This window comes from Bombus vancouverensis, chromosome 16 (assembly GCF_051014615.1).
Source record: "Bombus vancouverensis nearcticus chromosome 16, iyBomVanc1_principal, whole genome shotgun sequence".
Classification (NCBI taxonomy): Eukaryota; Metazoa; Arthropoda; class Insecta; order Hymenoptera; family Apidae; genus Bombus; species Bombus vancouverensis.
Genome location: NC_134926.1, coordinates 5794141 through 5811035, shown reverse-complemented (window position 1 = coordinate 5811035; position 16895 = coordinate 5794141). Strand labels below are relative to the sequence as shown.

Sequence of the window (16895 nt, the reverse complement as noted above, 5' to 3'; positions counted from 1 at the left end):
AATATTTTAAATCGTATATCGTCGTAGATAGTCATTGTGGCGACGCAGCTGAAAGAGAAGTACGTAACGACTCTAGAAAAATCGAAACGGTCGGCCATATTGGATATCGACCTTTGTTTGCGCCAACTTCAGACGATAGTTGCATTTCTCTACTTTTTCGTGAGATTGTCGCTTCACGTCCACTGTGTGTCTCGTTCTCGATCGAAACGAAAACAATTACTCGTTTTCTCGCGGAAAATTCATTGTCGAGTGTGAACGGCGAAGAAAAAGCAGGAGCCACGTTTCGGTAAGTTATTCGATCTCGTGTATTTTCTCGAAATAATTCGACCGTTTATCACCACGAAAACTACGTCGTCGAGGGCAGCCGTTTCAACGTCGTGGAACAGGTTTCGTTCAAAAATTTCCAGAATAACACGTTGCAACGTATTAATTCGTACGTGATATTTGGTGATTTCATAATTTTGAGATTCATACGTCTTTCAGGTGCTGTGACAACGCATTTGTAGATACTATGAGCAATAATTGTATCGTAAACGTTTGCACAGCTATTACAGTCCTAGACGAAAAAGACTACTCGTGTCATTTAATGCCGATAATGCCCGTATCGTGGTTTAGTGTTGCTAGATAAAAGATAAGCGAGCGACGGTCTGAATCATTGTCACGAAAAATAGTATTTGCATGGAAATTTTGTGGAAACGTGTGTCGCGACTACATGAAAACATCTAGTCGCATCCCTAGCAACCACCATAACGAGTCTTTTCCCCCATTTTCCACCCTTCCGAGAGAATTTGCTCCGCAATAAAAAGCTGATTTTAAATGCCGATGTTGCATTTTTCGAATTACGCTCACGTTAGCTTCCTGGATTTATACTGCATCAGTGAAACTGTAGCACCTTGGCCGATTTATCTGGTTCTCACGGTATTGCGCGAATTGTTATTTTGTTATCATTTATAACACGAGTTTATGAAAATTATTCATGCTATTTTTTTCAATCCATACGGTATTGTTAAAGTTAATGGGATAATTTAAGGCATGGTGATTCTATAGGTTCTAATATATCTAATTAATACACTCAGTTAGAATATCTATATATACATCCAAATCTTAAACCTAATTCTAACTGTATTACAGTTTGAAAGTATTTGAATACTCATAGATGCCTTTTATGAATATATGCATGTTATATGAAACATTAAAAAATTTTATTAGCACTGTAATGAGGTACAAGTATTATGATTACATTGGTAAAATCTGAAACAAACTGGAAAATATATATCAAAATTGCAAAATATTAAGTACAAATATATAGTTTTCGCAGATCATAAAAGTATTTAAACAGCCAATTATTTGTTATATTGATAAGCCTCAATATTCAATAGAGTCATATTTAACATTTATTATATATTTAAGATGGCTACGAATACTCTATACTAATTTTGTATTAAATGTATGTGTGCGATAAACATCTTGTTTCTGTAGTTTTTAGTAGTTTCAATATATATTTTCAGAATGGTTTAAAATGTGACTAATAAATATATTTATGATAGTCATGTCTAGTTATAATGAAATTTCTAGTTATGATGAAAAATGTTTTACGTAGCATATATGATATGGACATAAAAGATTTCTATGGTAACTGTTGAAATATTTTCATGAGTCATTGTGTAATAATATAATAATAAATACTACAGTACATTTACATTTAAAAGAAAGAAGCTAAACAATTTTTAAATCAAATACGGTAGTAATCCTATTTATATTGAGATCTTATATCCTAATAGGTTTCAGTAATGTCAGAAAGATAATAACAGCTCAGCAATAATTTTAAAAGCTACTTTCGAATACATGTTCTATCCTTATACAGTTATAAGTTCTTCAAAGTATCTTATATTGCATTAAGATGATTTGATTATTATTTGCATGCATGTAAACATGAAGTTGTATTTGTCACGCTATTTTAAGCACAGGACAGACACCTCTGTTTCTATATTATGCCTTTGTATACTCTACAACATCATGCATTCTGTTCTCTTACATCTGTATTCTAATATTGTTGTGTATTTATATTATACAATTTATCACAAATTACATCTACACAAAAGTCGATGAATACACCTTATTATTATCGACTGCAGGATGCAACAAGTGATTTGTGATTAGTTTACAATCATTAGAATTTTTTATGAAGTTGGGTTATTTTTTATCTTTTTTCTTCTTCTTAATACATTCATCCTTATACAATAAAGAACTTCTAGTCATATCGAAGTTAAATTAAAACAAAAACGCAAAAGATATTTCAGAGTCAAGAAGGAGATCATCAGGCACGCGTTATCAGATTTTCACTTTCGAATTCTCTGTCTGCGTGTCCAATCTTCTTCGACAATATAAAGCGTTGCTTGGAAAGGCAACTGGCTTAATTATCTGTATGTATCTACATACATCTGAAAGCAGTGTTTCAATAATTAATCGCAACTGACACTATCAATGGGGACGACGATTTCGCAACGGCCAATAGCGTTTCCTTATAAACACAACTGTATTTTCCAATCTCCCAAACAGTACACCTAACCGCTTCTGCATTAAGTTTGACTCTGTTGAAGAAGGAAAAGGAGAACAAAGCCTACCATCCTCTTTCAATCTCTGTATGGAACGATTACATCACATCATTAACTACTAAGAAGGACCTTATTGACGAAGAACGTAATTGAAATGCGATAGAAGATATTAAAGGTGCGGGGGTCCATAGAGATATACGCAACTAAAATTAAACAGCGCTCTCTGAGGTTGTCCTAGACCCTTCTATTGGCACTTAACCGACATTTTTTAGCAGCGACCTAGCGCAACACGTGTTGCGTATGCATTGTCTTCCCAAAAGCAGACGCCAAGCTAGAAGAGGAAGGCTCGACTGATCCTTCGAATAAGGAGGAACGAAATGGCACATTTAATGGACCCGATTACGTAATATCGCGCAACTGTGTGCACCACTATCGAAGCTGCCAGTAATGTCTCGGTATATTTATATAGTATCTGAAGATAAATCGATGAATTAGAAATAGCCGGTGCATGGTACACTCGTCCGAATGTAAAGTATCAGCTGGTAAGGGATCAAGAAGAAATGGGATTTCTCTTACTGAGTTTCTTTTTTAAACGCCAGGTGACGCACACTGATTATTTTGAAATGTACATAGTAGATGAGAAAGTAGATTGAAATAAGCGTGATACATTGTTAGCAAACGTTTCAGTCACACGGAGGCTGCGGAATTGTTTGCTCGACGCCACGGGAGACAAAGGAAACGGCCGGAATGGTATTTTAAACGGACAAGGATGGTCGAGATCGTCCTTCTGCCGGTAACCGACACAGGCAACAGCCTCTCGAGATCCTTTTTCCTCGATACGTCGCTCACACTGCCCGAATATGTATAACTGACGTCACACCTTCTCGGGAGAGCGCAAAAGGACACCCACCGTTGCTCTCCCTCTTTCCTACGTCTTCGTTATTTACCATAAAAATCGTAGCGAGATCGTTTCCTCATCCCCCAATCGATTCTTTAATCTCTCAATTGATATCGTCTAGTTATAGATGAAATTAAAAGTCCATGATAATTTCAATGAACATAACTTCGGTTTACTTAATTCAACGTGTGTGTTCTGTACTTTAAATGGTGGAAGGTATCAATGACACGAAGGAAGATATAGAATAATAATTTGAAATGAAATATTCCAAAATCAACTTTAATCGAATCTAAATTGGTCATCTATTATATATCATCAATAGCAATACCAAATATTTCATTTATATCGATTATACATTCAGATTATATTTCATTTGACACCTCGTGGAGATTATCGATTCCAGAGATCAATTTTACGTCGCTTTTTCCAATTGATCGTTTAGTTATGCTCTTCTATGACTGATTTGCCGAGTAAATCTATTGCTACCCACGTCGCGCTACATTTTTCTCGGAAATGCTTGCGATTACCAGGAACTTTTATTCATGTAAAATTCCACAAGTTTTTAAAACGATTCTTCATGAGAGATGATAGAAGAGGGGGAGTATTCTGCAGTGACCTTGATCTTCTGTTAAATTTCAAACAATCTGTAACTTCTAATTTCCAACCGATAAAAGAATAAATTATCGGCTACCTAAGGATAGCTTTCACTCATAAAATCTACCACGTCATTCTTCAAATATCTATTTGATATTCTCCACGATGAATTTCTATTTTTTAATTGGCGATTGATGGAGCACGGTTTTTATGCGTTTGTGTGTCTTCTTTTTTTTTTTTTCTAAGAAATCTGTCACTTTAAAGAAACATGTCATTTAAATCCTGACGAGACTTTGTAAAACGAGCAGGAGTCTAGCAAACGGAAGTGTCACGCTGACGATACGTGTGCACTCGCGCATAATTGCCACGCGCGTTTTCTGCGGGGGCACGTTTTCAGGCAAATATTGCGCGTCAATCAGTGCTGCACGATCGATAATTTTTCCTCTATCGAACCGGAAATATAAAGCGTCACATTAACAAAAAAACTTCCTTTCTATTCATCGTATTTTACTTGTTGAACTCTGATCTTCCCCTTACGTTGTTTACCAATCTGAGATTTTCAAGGCGTATCGTAGACGAAGAAGAAATTATAAATTAAGAATCCTAGATTCGTAAAATTCATTGTATCTTCCTGAATAGCTAAATATGACAAAGGTCGAACAATACGATGTAAACAAGGATAGTACAAGCGCAGAAAATGTAAATACGTGAAAGTTCGAAGAAGGTGTGAAAAATGGTATCTGAGACGAGAGAGTGATTTACAACCAACATTAGAGCAACGAAACCGCCTTGTAGCCGATCTTTCCATTCTTGGAGTAGTGCCCGGATCATTTCTCGACTACGACGATTATGTTTGGACGAATGTCAAGACCAAAACTGGTACGTGGCGTTTATTAACGATCAACGGATGCCTAGGCATTTCATTTCTTCATAGTAAACCGATTACTAACTGCAACAACTCGATCGAGTGTCTTCCAGATTACACGAAGAAATAAATTACAAGAAGAAAATCATTGGAGAGAATTATGCAAATTTCGACGGTGCCATCTTCCAATTGTCAAGAAGAATTTAAAGCAGATGAATCAGCTAGATATACTTCGGAATAGTTTTTAGTCAAACTTAAGGTTCATTTTGGAAGAATATTGTCTAGGGGCTGTACAGTTCTCGGAACAAGATTGTCCAGGGCGGCCGTCGATTGATAAGGCCGACAGCCTTCCCGGCCGCGTTACGAACACAATAGGCATCCGAAACATTCGGAATTGCATGTTACGTAAGGCGATCGAGTCCAGTTCTCGAGGCGCCGGTGAATTTTAAATATCGAAGACCCGTTTCCAGCCGCGTTCCTCGCGCCGCTAAATCGCCAGCTCCTTTTGGCTGATCTACTTTTCCAATTACACGACCACGCTTACATGGTACTTCAACGTAGACGACCGATGAAACCGGAAAATTCCAGCAACGGCATTGTTTTTCTCGGAAGAAGCCACTGACCCGGTATTCTTGCCTTGCATGGAGAATTTTTTCTGTGATTATAGAGTCCGAAGAGACTTCAGAAACTCTTCGAAAAGTCGAAGAAGTCAACCACTACTTTGATTCTTTACGATTAGCGGAGATTGAAAGGCGTGTTGGAAAAATATCAAGCAAACCGGATTAAGATTTCAGATTATTAATGGATAGAGAATGGAATTATCATGTAAGGACAACGTATGAAGTGGAAGGGTGTTCTTCTCGCGGTAAGCTATTGGAACGACGCCCACGACGACCCACGTTGCGATGACTGTTCGCGTGGTTTTACCTGCGACGCTGGTTTTGCGTGTAGGCAGGCCAAAATCACTACCGAAACTGGCGTGAGTCATGGATTTCGCGATCCTCCCGTGATCACTGCAGATTTATTATAAGCTACAGGATGCTTCCTAATTCGTGGACTGGCAAGACTCTCTTCTCACCCGCTGCGTTCGCCAATATTAATAATCGAAGCCGACGATTTCCTCGCATCGACGAAATTTGTATATTTCTCGCGCGTAAACCTTTCGACGATATTTGTCTAATTTTTATATAGAACGTCGAAGATTTACGAGGATGAAAAGATAGGAAACGACCTGTATAGCATTGCCTCGGACTAACGTCCTCGACCTGATCGCGGAGGTGGCGTCGACGATCGCGTATGGACATGAAACGCGGTCCACCTGGCGCGCAGAGAGAATTCCTGCTCACCTACTAACACACTCCAACGATTTCACGCGAGAACCTCCAGCTAGAATCACCAGCCACGATCAGGAATCGATTAGAATCGAGAATCTCCAACATAGCACATTGATTCGGAAAAAACTAGTTTCTGAAGTCATACACCTTTAACGAACGGTTTCTCTCGCGTAGTTCTTTAAACTGATCATCTAGAAACGTAAGATGGTCCGTTTCCAAACTTGGTCCTCGCAGAAATCCGTTTGCAGAATGAAACATTTTCACTCGAGCATCTCTATATATCATCTTTTGGATGTTGAGATCAATGGATTGTTTTGGTGTACGTGATTCAATGCATTCTACAGCCCTGTTGGCTGATCAAAGTAATGGAACGAGCAGAATGCAAGCAGGCTGCTTTTTCTTGCCCACCAGGTGGAGGGAGGGACGTAGAAGAGCCGTGAAGTGGGATAACGTAATGACCTCCACCTCCGTGTTTCCAACTATTTTCGATACACGTCTCGGCTAACTTTAGCGTTTTCGTTAGTCCAGTCTTTGACTTTGAGCCCTCAGTTTTCCACCGGGCACTGTCTCACGCGCTCCATTCTCATTTCCTGTGTTGAACTCTTGTGTACCAATTTAATCACTTCCGCTATTGTCACCGCAGCTCTATTTAAAATTCAAAGTCGATCGCTATCGAGGATGATCGGTCCACGGTGAAACGAGTCTCAGTATGGTTCAGTAGTGATGAAAGATGTGCGACGCGAAGGAAGAAGCATGTGTGTAAGTTAAAGTTCTGAGCTGATGCAGGCTTACGCTTCACGAGTTCATTTTTTAAACATAACGATCATCCTTTTGAGATAGGAGAGAGACATGTAACTAACTGGGTGGATAGGCGAATTTTGTTTTCCATGACGCAAAAGGAGCCATTTATATAAGGCTGGCCGACTATTTCGAAGATGGCACGCAAAATTAACTTGGTGGAATATATTCGCGCGTTCACTGGAATACTACATAGTACGTGGGAACTATTTTAGAAGTCCGCCGCGTATTTTTTGCCGGCGCTCAGCCTGTCGCAATTCAATGGTGTGCATTCCAACGATTCCTCGACCGATCTCGATTTTACCTCGCTGTACAATTTCGTCGACTTTCTATTTTTCCTCTTTGCGTCGATCCTTGGGAAATCGACGAGCCACGAGATAAAATAGAGCATCAAAGAAATAGTCGAGTCCCCTGTTGCCCCGGAGATCCGTCACTTTTGCCGGCTTTTAATCGGACCACGAATTAACTCGAGCGCTCTTTTCACTGTACAAAGCAGGTCGTGTTGATTGAACGCTTTTGAGACGCCTTCATGGGCAACAGGTGGTCGGAAGTTCCTTTGAAGAGAGTACCACTGGAAATCATTTCCAACGTCAAATCCACGAGGACCGTTTATGCAACTAATCTACCAATTATAATTCAGTTATCATCTAATAGATAACAGCTGCTTCGCGACGTTTTTCTATCTTTATTTTCTCGTTACATGAATTATATTTGTCATGTCGCGTGAGACGATCCGCACACCATCCCTCGTTACCTGGCCTCCATAAACCTCAGGGCCCACCATAAAACACTTTGAAGTTAATCTCTTTAACTTGCAGGAATCTCTAATCCTGTGAAGGTTTTGTTCTATGAATGGTCCTCAGAAAGTCCTTAGGTTTATTGTGTGCTCTTACAAGTTACGGAGAAAGTGGGCTTTTCCTCGCGAACCATGTCATCTACAAGCTAATCTTTTTAACCTGCAGGAATCTCTAATCCCGTGAAGGTTTTGTTTTATGAATGGTCCTCAGAAAGTCCTTAGGTTTATTGTGTGCTCTTACAAGTTACGGAGAAAGTGGGCTTTTCCTCGTGAACCATGCCATCCACAAGCTGCGTTGGTAGAAGGCTTCCTCTACCTATTCTCATTCATCAACGTGGGTTATAACCAATGAGCATTGTGCACTGCAGAGAAGCGGTAAACAGTGAAATCTCAGCTAGACAACCATCAAATCACATTCGCCAACACGAAAAGAGTCTCAGGTCGTACTCGCTCGTAGTTCTGAATTGTATCAAATATTAAAGTGGGCATAGTTGTTGGAAATATATATGTCGGAGATGAAAGGACACCGGAGCCTTCCCTCTGGAACTTCGGGAAAATCCGTAAAATTGTAATTAAAGTTTACAGTCGTAATTAAACAACCTGCCGTCATCCTACCCAATTGTACTTGTTTGCGATTTGTGATAATAAACTTGGGCCGAACGTAGCCGCAGTCAACGGGACGGGCGCTTCGCCTAACAAAGGTGTGGAGTTATAGTATGACCCTCGTTAAAAGAAATACCAATAGAGGTACTTGACAGTAAAACATTTCAACGGTTCCTTCGGACAATGAATACCTGATGTTGAGGCACGTATACAGCACAAGTCCAGTTAGCCCGAGGACCCGCTATAAAACCTGGGCTTTTCCGGCAATTGAGATTTTCCAAACGGATAGACAGTCTTTGTCCCAAACTGACCAATTGACAGCGACGTCAATTTCCCTTACTTTCGGTACGAGGGCTATACCTGACGAATCCGATGATCTCGTGTCCTTAGACACACCCCATCATAGTTTTCCTCTGTGGCATCATTGGGACGAAGGTTCATTTGTTCTTGAGATCCCATCGACGAAGGAATCAGCGCCTGACGATCGATGAGTTTGAGTTAGAGCAAGTACATCTTGCTGACCGTGGACCGTGGATCCGTTGACCGTGGATTCGTCATCGAACCTAAGACCAACGTCACTAACGTCGCAAATGCCCAACCACCGCTGTTGATTATCGAATCGGTTGTGTCCATACTCGTAGCATCGGGCCGTATCTTCGTTCACCCACAACCCTGTTTCTGACTCCCCTCCGACATATACAAAGTGATTGGTAACTGGTGGTACAAGCGGAAAAGGGGTGATTCTAGGCGAAAAAAGAAGTCGAAAATATAGAATAAAAATTTGTCGTTCGAGGCTTTGTTTTCGAGAAAATCGATTTTGAATTTTCGGTCGGTACGCGTGCACTTTATCGCGTCTCGTTATAACGGATCTCACTGTAGATCGTTGTCTCGGTGGAAAAATTTAAAAAAAAGAAAAAAATTTTTATTCTACATTTTTGATTTTTTTTTCGCGTAGAATCACCCCCTTTCCGCTTGTACCACCAGTTACCGACCACCCTGTATATTATAACCTTAAAATAAGCGTTACACTCGAAACAATATTTCGTTGAATTTGTTAACATCATAGAAAACTATCTTAAACGTGGAAGTATATAGGTCTTCTTTCTTCGTTAAAATTTATACTGGCCAGATTATCGTAATCTTTGGAAGGTTTAAAAACCTCTGTCGTACGTTATACTATCGAGCATTCTTTCCTATGTAGTTTCTGCCTTTTCTAAAGATGGCCCTTTCGTTCAAAGCAACTAGACTGTTGGAGAGTCGTATCTATACGAAAGCTGTATCTCTCCCTTCTGATTCGTTCGTGTCTCGTTACATGGTTGCCAATTGGTCTGCTAATTACTATAACCGTCTCTCTGCATTGCTTGACAGGTGGTTGCCTAAATCCTAACACCCAAGTGCGAACACTGTGAACGATGGTCGATTATTACAAGGTACTAGAAGTGCAGCGAACCGCCACGAGCGGGGACATCAAAAAGGCGTAAGTAATCACTCGGTAAAAGCAGAGCAGCCCGTTATCAACGGAGAAGAATGTACAAGAATACTCGAATGTTTAACTTGCATTTGATATTCTATTATAAGATTGAATTAATATTGGAAAAAAGTTATAAAGAAAAAGCCAAGTTCAACGAGGATATGTGTTATAAAGATATATATATATATATATGTATGTATGTTCCAATGAATTACCTTATCATAAATAAGTGTGATTACTTGTTTGTCATTGGTGCTATTTTATTAGACGAATGGTAAATGCGATAGGTGGGGAAAGACTGAATGAATGGCTTTTTATTTCAACTCCGTTGAGGCAGCTGGCTCTGATCCAAAAGTCGATCAGTATTCTCGGTTAGAGGGAGTCAAGAGACTTCTTAAGTTCTACTATAAAGAAGCATCGCTGGTCGGTTGATTAAACAAAGCATTGCCTTACAGATATAGAAAATTGGCATTGAGATGGCATCCAGACAAAAACCCTGATAACCTGGAAGAAGCGAACAAGAGATTCAAAGAAATATCCGAGGCATACGAAGTCTTAATTGACGGTAAGCTTCAGCCGTTTCTCGTCGTCCTATCGTCGATTCCGAAGCGGACCTTATTATTGAAATTACCCTTTTCCAAAGAATCGATCATCTTCAACCTAAAGGATTTTTCTAAATCTTTTTATCCAAATGATAATAGTTTTAATTATGACTCTGTCTCTCTCTACGGCTTCGATTAATCGACGCTAGAGCTAGCTTTAGTAACGAAAACAGTGCGTCGCAATGTCAACGGGAGACGAACAACAACAGCTCCTGCTTGTCAGCAAAGCCGAATTTCGCATGAGCCTTCTCTTTCGAGCGGTCTCCAAGTAGTACAACTTATTCTGGGAGCCAGCAGTTCAATCTAGAACGAATCGATTCTCCTTTATGAATGACTGTTTCATAACCAACACTTGATACTAGCAAAGAGGAGGAACTGCGAGAATTAATCGTCATCCAACAATAATACTAGAATCTTAATCAATTGGACAATTGATATTCTGACAGTAATTTATTCTAGAATATTGCACGAGAAATAGGGTTGCGAATGAGTACTCACAGTTCCGAAACTTTGATTCTTGAGTTTCTTTACAAGTTCCATCTCGTTTTTATGTTTTTTTAAGTTTGAAGTTTAACTTTTTGTTAACTTTCTGCTGTATTTAGTAAAAAGAGCGATCGTAACGTTGCGTTGTTGAAACTCGAAAATCGAGTCAGGCTTGAACAGAGAGAGCAACTCTTTAGCCGAAGCATCGCTGCGACAACTGACAGACTCTGTCGTGTCGACATACGTGGGAGGAAGTAAAAGAGAAATTCAATCAGAAATGTTTGTTTCCGGTCAATCTCTCGTGACCGTGCTCGATGTCCAGATGCGAAGAGACGAACCTACGACCAACGATTGTATCAGAAGGCATCCTCGAGGCCAGGCCGTGGATTCACCTACCGGAGTTTCTTTGACTCCCCTTTCCAGCGATATTTCGGTACCACTTAAGAGAAAAAAGACTTTGAGAGTGACCAAACATTTTCCTTCGTTTTCTTTAAGTTTTATTTTATTTTTATTGTTTATTTTGAATTTGATTTTGTCTTTCTTTCTCTTTCACTTTTTTTTTTTATTTTTATTGTTTATTTTGAATTTGATTTTGTCTTTCTTTCACTTTTTTTTTTATTTTTTTGGATCTTATTTTTTTATTTTAATGGAACATAGACTAAGAACAGAAATATTATTTAAGGCATAGCAAATGTTTTATTGGCGAAAAATTCAGCATATGTCAGGTACCCTAATCCCTCATTCGCCTTAAAAGAGTCATTCCTTACTCGAACTCGTAGAACTCAGGAATCTCTAATAGGGTTTCGTGACCAGTTTCTCCACGAGTTCTTGTGGAAAACTCGAAAGATACTTTTTTCTCTTTGTATGAGTCGCCGTAAATGCAGATAATATTTCCTGTAATCTTACCGCATTTCTAACAATTCTGCCATTGCTCGAATGATTGTAAACACAAGAACGATCAAGTTGTTACCAATAATTTCCTCCTAAGAAAGGCAGATCTTCGAAGAACTAAGTCGTTCCGTCGTATTTATATTAAGAAACAGTCTTTAATATTGGAATTATTTGATCTCTTAAAGTTTTCACAAATTCTTCGAAGGCTGTCTACGTTCATTTCATTCGTCCACGATTCCCGCGATCGTTTCCTCTTTAATGATTTTGCTCTTGCGGTGGACGACCTCAGATTGATATTATAAATCATTCAGCGTATTCTACTAACCTGACAAGCCTTGCAGTACTTGCTTCTTGGAATTTGGAGCAAATAAAATCAAGCAATCTGCCTTCAACTTTTATTTTACAATTAGCAATAATCGCTTATTGTTTTATATACTTTTCAGAAAAGAAAAGAAGGGTCTATGATCAATATGGAAAGGAAGGACTTCAAATGCCCGGTGGTAAGAGGCGACACAAGGATGACTTTGATCCACACTTCACTGGTACCTTCATGTTTAGAGACCCTGAGGAAGTATTTAAAGAATTCTTTGGTGGTACTTCTTTCGAGAACCTGTTCTCTGGTAAGTAAACCCATCCTGCTAGTCTTTGATCGGCGAATCTGTGTAGTATCAACTACATGTACCCTGAGACACATAGAATGAAATATTTGAGCACGCAAATAAGTATGCATTTACCTTATCCACCGAATGATAAAAACGCGTTCAAGTAATTAACCGAATAATAGATGTTTAAATAGTAGTAAGAACCATGTGATTAACTGGTGTTTTAATTGTCCCAAAGACCTTGCTGAAATCGGTGTGCGCCTCGGACCCAACAGGCATAGTCATCCAAGCAGTAACAGCATTAGCACGTCATTCTTTGGCCCGTTAGGAGTTTCTCACTTTGGTTTCTCACCATTCAACAACTTGTTTGAAGGTTCGTCAGGAAACTTCACCTCGTTCAATGCGTTTACGACTTTCGGTGGAGCCAGCGGTGGAGGTGCTGTGAAACGGACAAGTACTTCAACTCGATTTATCAACGGCAAAAAGATCACCACCAAAAAGTAAGAACAATAATACATCGTATAAAAGAGTTCTTTAAAGAATTTATCATAGATATTAAATCGTATGTAGGTGATGCCCATAAGACATGAGACGTCACTTATATTTGTAAAACAACCTGAGATCTTCGATAAAATTTTGGTGTATTACCTGCAAGATGTGCAGAAACGATAATGATTTTTATCTGTGATTGTTACAGGGTTTTCGAAAATGGAAAGGAAACAATAATGTCGTACGAGAATGATGTGCTAAAGTCGAAGACGGTGAACGGCGTGCCACAATCAATAACGTATAGTTAAATCAGTTCTCTATCAAGAATGTTCGCTCGATCTCCGCTCGGCAATTGAGAAATTCCTGTCCTCGTGTCACGTTTGCGAGTAATATTTCTGCGCTCTACCGAGATGTTATGTTCCTGCTACCTATCTACCTGATATGAATATAAGAAAATAAAAGAAAAAAGAGCATAATCGTCACCGCGGCTAATTTAACAATTCAAGATGTTCTTGTGTCTCTTATTTAGATCGTCTCTTCATCAATTTACTTCTTCGTTTTATTGTTGAAATATTCTGTTAGAAAATATTGTTTAAATGTAATAGTGCCGCTGGTCGACGTACTTCTCCACACATTATACAACAAGAGAACGATAAAATACATATACATATATAATATATATAATATATAATATATATATATAATATATAAAATATATAATATATATATAATATATATAATATATAATATATATTTATCACTTTAAAAAAGAAAAAGAGAGCAGTGAGATTTTGAGAAACAGCGATTACTCGACGAAATTCGATGACAGTGATTGGATCTCTAAGCTCGAGCGATCGAGTCCGTTTAAAACAAAGAAAGCAGGAAAACTTGCTTAATTTGGAAAAACTAACACATAAACAAAACACAGCCGCGACAAATTTGAGCTTTTGTTCCCGTCACCTTCTCTGTTTTACCAGGTTCGACGAGTCATCGACTAGTCGCCAGCTAATCGACAGTGCCAGCGATATCTCGATGGCTGGCCAGAACTCGAGAACAGTCCATGGTGACCATCAGAAGGCTAGCAGAATAAAGACGCACCATCATCCACTTCTCACTAAGAAGCACGATAAGAGTAAGAGAAAGTAGAGGCAACACTTTTGCAGCCTTCTCTCATTCGTTTTTTTGTCCGTATCTTTTTCATTTTAGTCTCTTCGTTTTATTCTTTTTTTTCGAATTAAACGCATACATACATAAACATACATTATATACGTACGTACGTGTATCATTTACGGAACTGATGTAAATTATATCATTTCTCGCAACGTCGCTTTTGCTATTGTCTAAATAATCGGGATTTAAAAAATGAAGAAAAACTCTTCGTGAATTAGCATTGACTGGTCACAAATGTTCGATTTGATCAATAAATAAAAAAAAAAAAAATTCGCTGCAAAATTCATTGTAAGATTTTGCACCGAAAGTGGCATGTTTAATTGATTCTCGTTCGCTGTTGAGAGAGAGAGAGAGAGAGAGAGAGAGTGAGAGAGAGAGAGAGAGAAAAAAGAAGGCCCTTCTTTCTGCAAAGGAACAGAGGGATGTTGTTACTACAGAACATTCTGTTGCGTGTTATAGATAGCGCGTCGTTTCCGTTTAAAATCTGGCGTGTTATGTTTAATACGGTAAGTTTCGCTTATCCTAGATTCCTTAGACAATTAATTTACTACGTCGTAAGTTATATAATTGCTAGATTTTTATTTGTAAGTAAGCTGCACGAATTTCGAGCGTGCATTCACACAGGAACTTCGACTGAGTTTAATCGAATTTAAATTGTTAAAACATACACGTACACACGAGGCTGAATTTCATCACGCGTATATTCGTTTAGGACATCACGATGGACTTGCAGCCGTAACAATTGTTCTTACAGGATAAAATTGTATTACGAGAAATTTTGCTACAATGGATCTTTTCCTTCGTTTGTTTTCTACTCGCGGTGAAGCATTCATGATGAAAGAAATGTGTTCCTTTTTTTTCTTTGTAATCGATTCATGAGAAAAGAATTGAAACATATACAGGACTATGCTTTTCTGTGGCAGAAATATTTCTTCACAAGCAATTTATGTGTCGTAATTCTATTTGTTTACGTTAGTTAATTTCATATGTATCTGTATATAATAAGGACAAAAATGTTAAAACTGAACGTGGAGAAGAAAAAAAAATACATCATTAATGTATGGTAGTACATTTCATTACTCTCTATCGATATCCAACACTATGTCTCGTCTCTGATGTTCTCTCTTTTTGTTTGTAACAACATTTATCTCAAGGTGGGATACTAGTATAAAACGTCAAATTATAACAAAGTATTTACCACTTTATTTTGATCTTTTTTCTCAGCTTTACTGATATTTATAATATTCATACAGTGAAATTCATTTATAAATCGATATTTATATAAAGAAGATAGGCGAGAAATGTAAAAGTTATCCAAAACGAAGGGAGGACTACTTCTTTTTTTATATTTTCACCGTTATACGCTTCGATGTGGTATTAAAACTCGTGTATATGTATTCGAAAGATAAATATGTTAACAGTTGCATGTCGGTGAGTGAATATAGTACATGTATTGACTCCTCGCAAGTCAACAGCATCGACGTTGTAAATAGCTAATCAATGATAGCAAAATAAATTCAGCTACCACAAGAATATTGATTCATCAATTCGATATATCAATTCCTTTTAGATAACATGACTTTTTACAACAATTCTTGTCCATACCCAGCATAGACAATTGAATTGTTTCCTCAAATATCAAAAAGATTAGTTGAAAATGTATTCTAACATTTTTGCAACTACCTTGGTATCAAAGACAATCAATACATTACACATTTATAAGTATGTAAAAAAGACAAAATTTGGTAAAAATGCTTAAATAAATGTTCAGTATTATAAATTACTTCTTCCCAATAATGGATATCAGTTCTTCCACTTTCTGAATGTATTGTTCTTTCGCAGCATCTTGACTCATGCCCTTCCTTTTGTCCCAAGCATCCCACTTGGCTTTGCCTCTGAAATCTAGCATGCCTGGCCTGGCTGGAAAAATTAAAATCTTCCTTGAAAAGAATAGTACTATCGATGTCACAGAATTCTCATTAGAATTCAACAAGTTTGAAATCACATAAAAATATCTCATCATTTATTCAGCTTTTAAATTTGGTTTCTGTAGGTCTATTAACATTCGCTGTGCAATTGAAATTGCAAATTAAGAAGACCACAGAACAAAAGTGTAGTTACATAATTTTAGTATTACAATAAATATTTACTTTAACTTGTTGCATCAAGTAACGTAATCATATTATAATTTTGGAGATCTATTCAAGATCCTTCCTAACACATTTATACAAATAGATTCAAAAATTTTCAGCCAAAGTATATTAAGTAATACTAAATGATCACAAGTTGTTTTACATACTTGTGTTGCAATCTCCAACTGTAGCTTGTTTGTAAAGTGAGTATAGTTCAAGCAGGTCAACATCTGAAGCTGGAGCGCGCAATTCCTTCACCTCCTCAGCAGCCTTGTTAAATCTCTGACAAAAAATATACAAGAATAAAAGAATAATTTTTATTTCTTTTTAATGAAATTGTGGAAAAATTCAAAGTATGTACAAGAATTCAAGCAACCAGTAAGCAATAATGACAAAATATTGTCTAATTACAATATTTTATGTTATTTATGTTATTACGTTAACGTAATTAAATATAAAATTAATTACTTCATCGAGAGACATTGTGCTTTAATGACAAAAAGGTCAAGACAAGATTTGAAACTTTAAGAATTTCACTGTCGTGTTGTGCCACTGTTTCGGATCTATAGAACGTTGGCCTGGAAATACAATCGATTAACATTCTCCCACTCC

At 37.8% G+C, this 16895-nt stretch overlaps 2 protein-coding genes across 5 annotated transcripts; one reads left to right on the top strand and one right to left on the bottom strand.

Moving 5' to 3' along the window:
* Window positions 1-128: 128 nt before the first annotated feature.
* Window positions 129-15684, top strand: LOC117154588 (DnaJ heat shock protein family (Hsp40) member B6 mrj). 4 transcript variants are annotated; one of them, XM_033329704.2, is made up of 8 exons: window positions 129-286; window positions 9812-9920; window positions 10370-10479; window positions 11322-11432; window positions 12334-12510; window positions 12731-12992; window positions 13190-13279; window positions 13959-15684. In XM_033329704.2, the coding sequence occupies exons 2-8, from the start codon at window positions 9856-9858 to the stop codon at window positions 14125-14127; spliced, it is 984 nt and encodes a 327-aa protein (XP_033185595.1). In that variant the 5' UTR covers window positions 129-286; window positions 9812-9855; the 3' UTR covers window positions 14128-15684. The 4 variants fall into 4 exon arrangements, with proteins under 4 accessions (XP_033185595.1, XP_033185598.1, XP_033185597.1 ...); XM_033329706.2 differs by lacking the exon at window positions 129-286 and adding an exon at window positions 3267-3348; XM_033329705.2 differs by lacking the exon at window positions 129-286 and adding an exon at window positions 6781-7005.
* Window positions 15332-16892, bottom strand: Acbp1 (Acyl-CoA binding protein 1). Its single transcript, XM_033329713.2, has 3 exons — window positions 16752-16892; window positions 16451-16565; window positions 15332-16071 (listed from the first exon to the last, which is right to left on the bottom strand). The coding sequence occupies exons 1-3, from the start codon at window positions 16764-16766 to the stop codon at window positions 15932-15934; spliced, it is 270 nt and encodes an 89-aa protein (XP_033185604.1). The 5' UTR covers window positions 16767-16892; the 3' UTR covers window positions 15332-15931.
* Window positions 16893-16895: the final 3 nt, after the last annotated feature.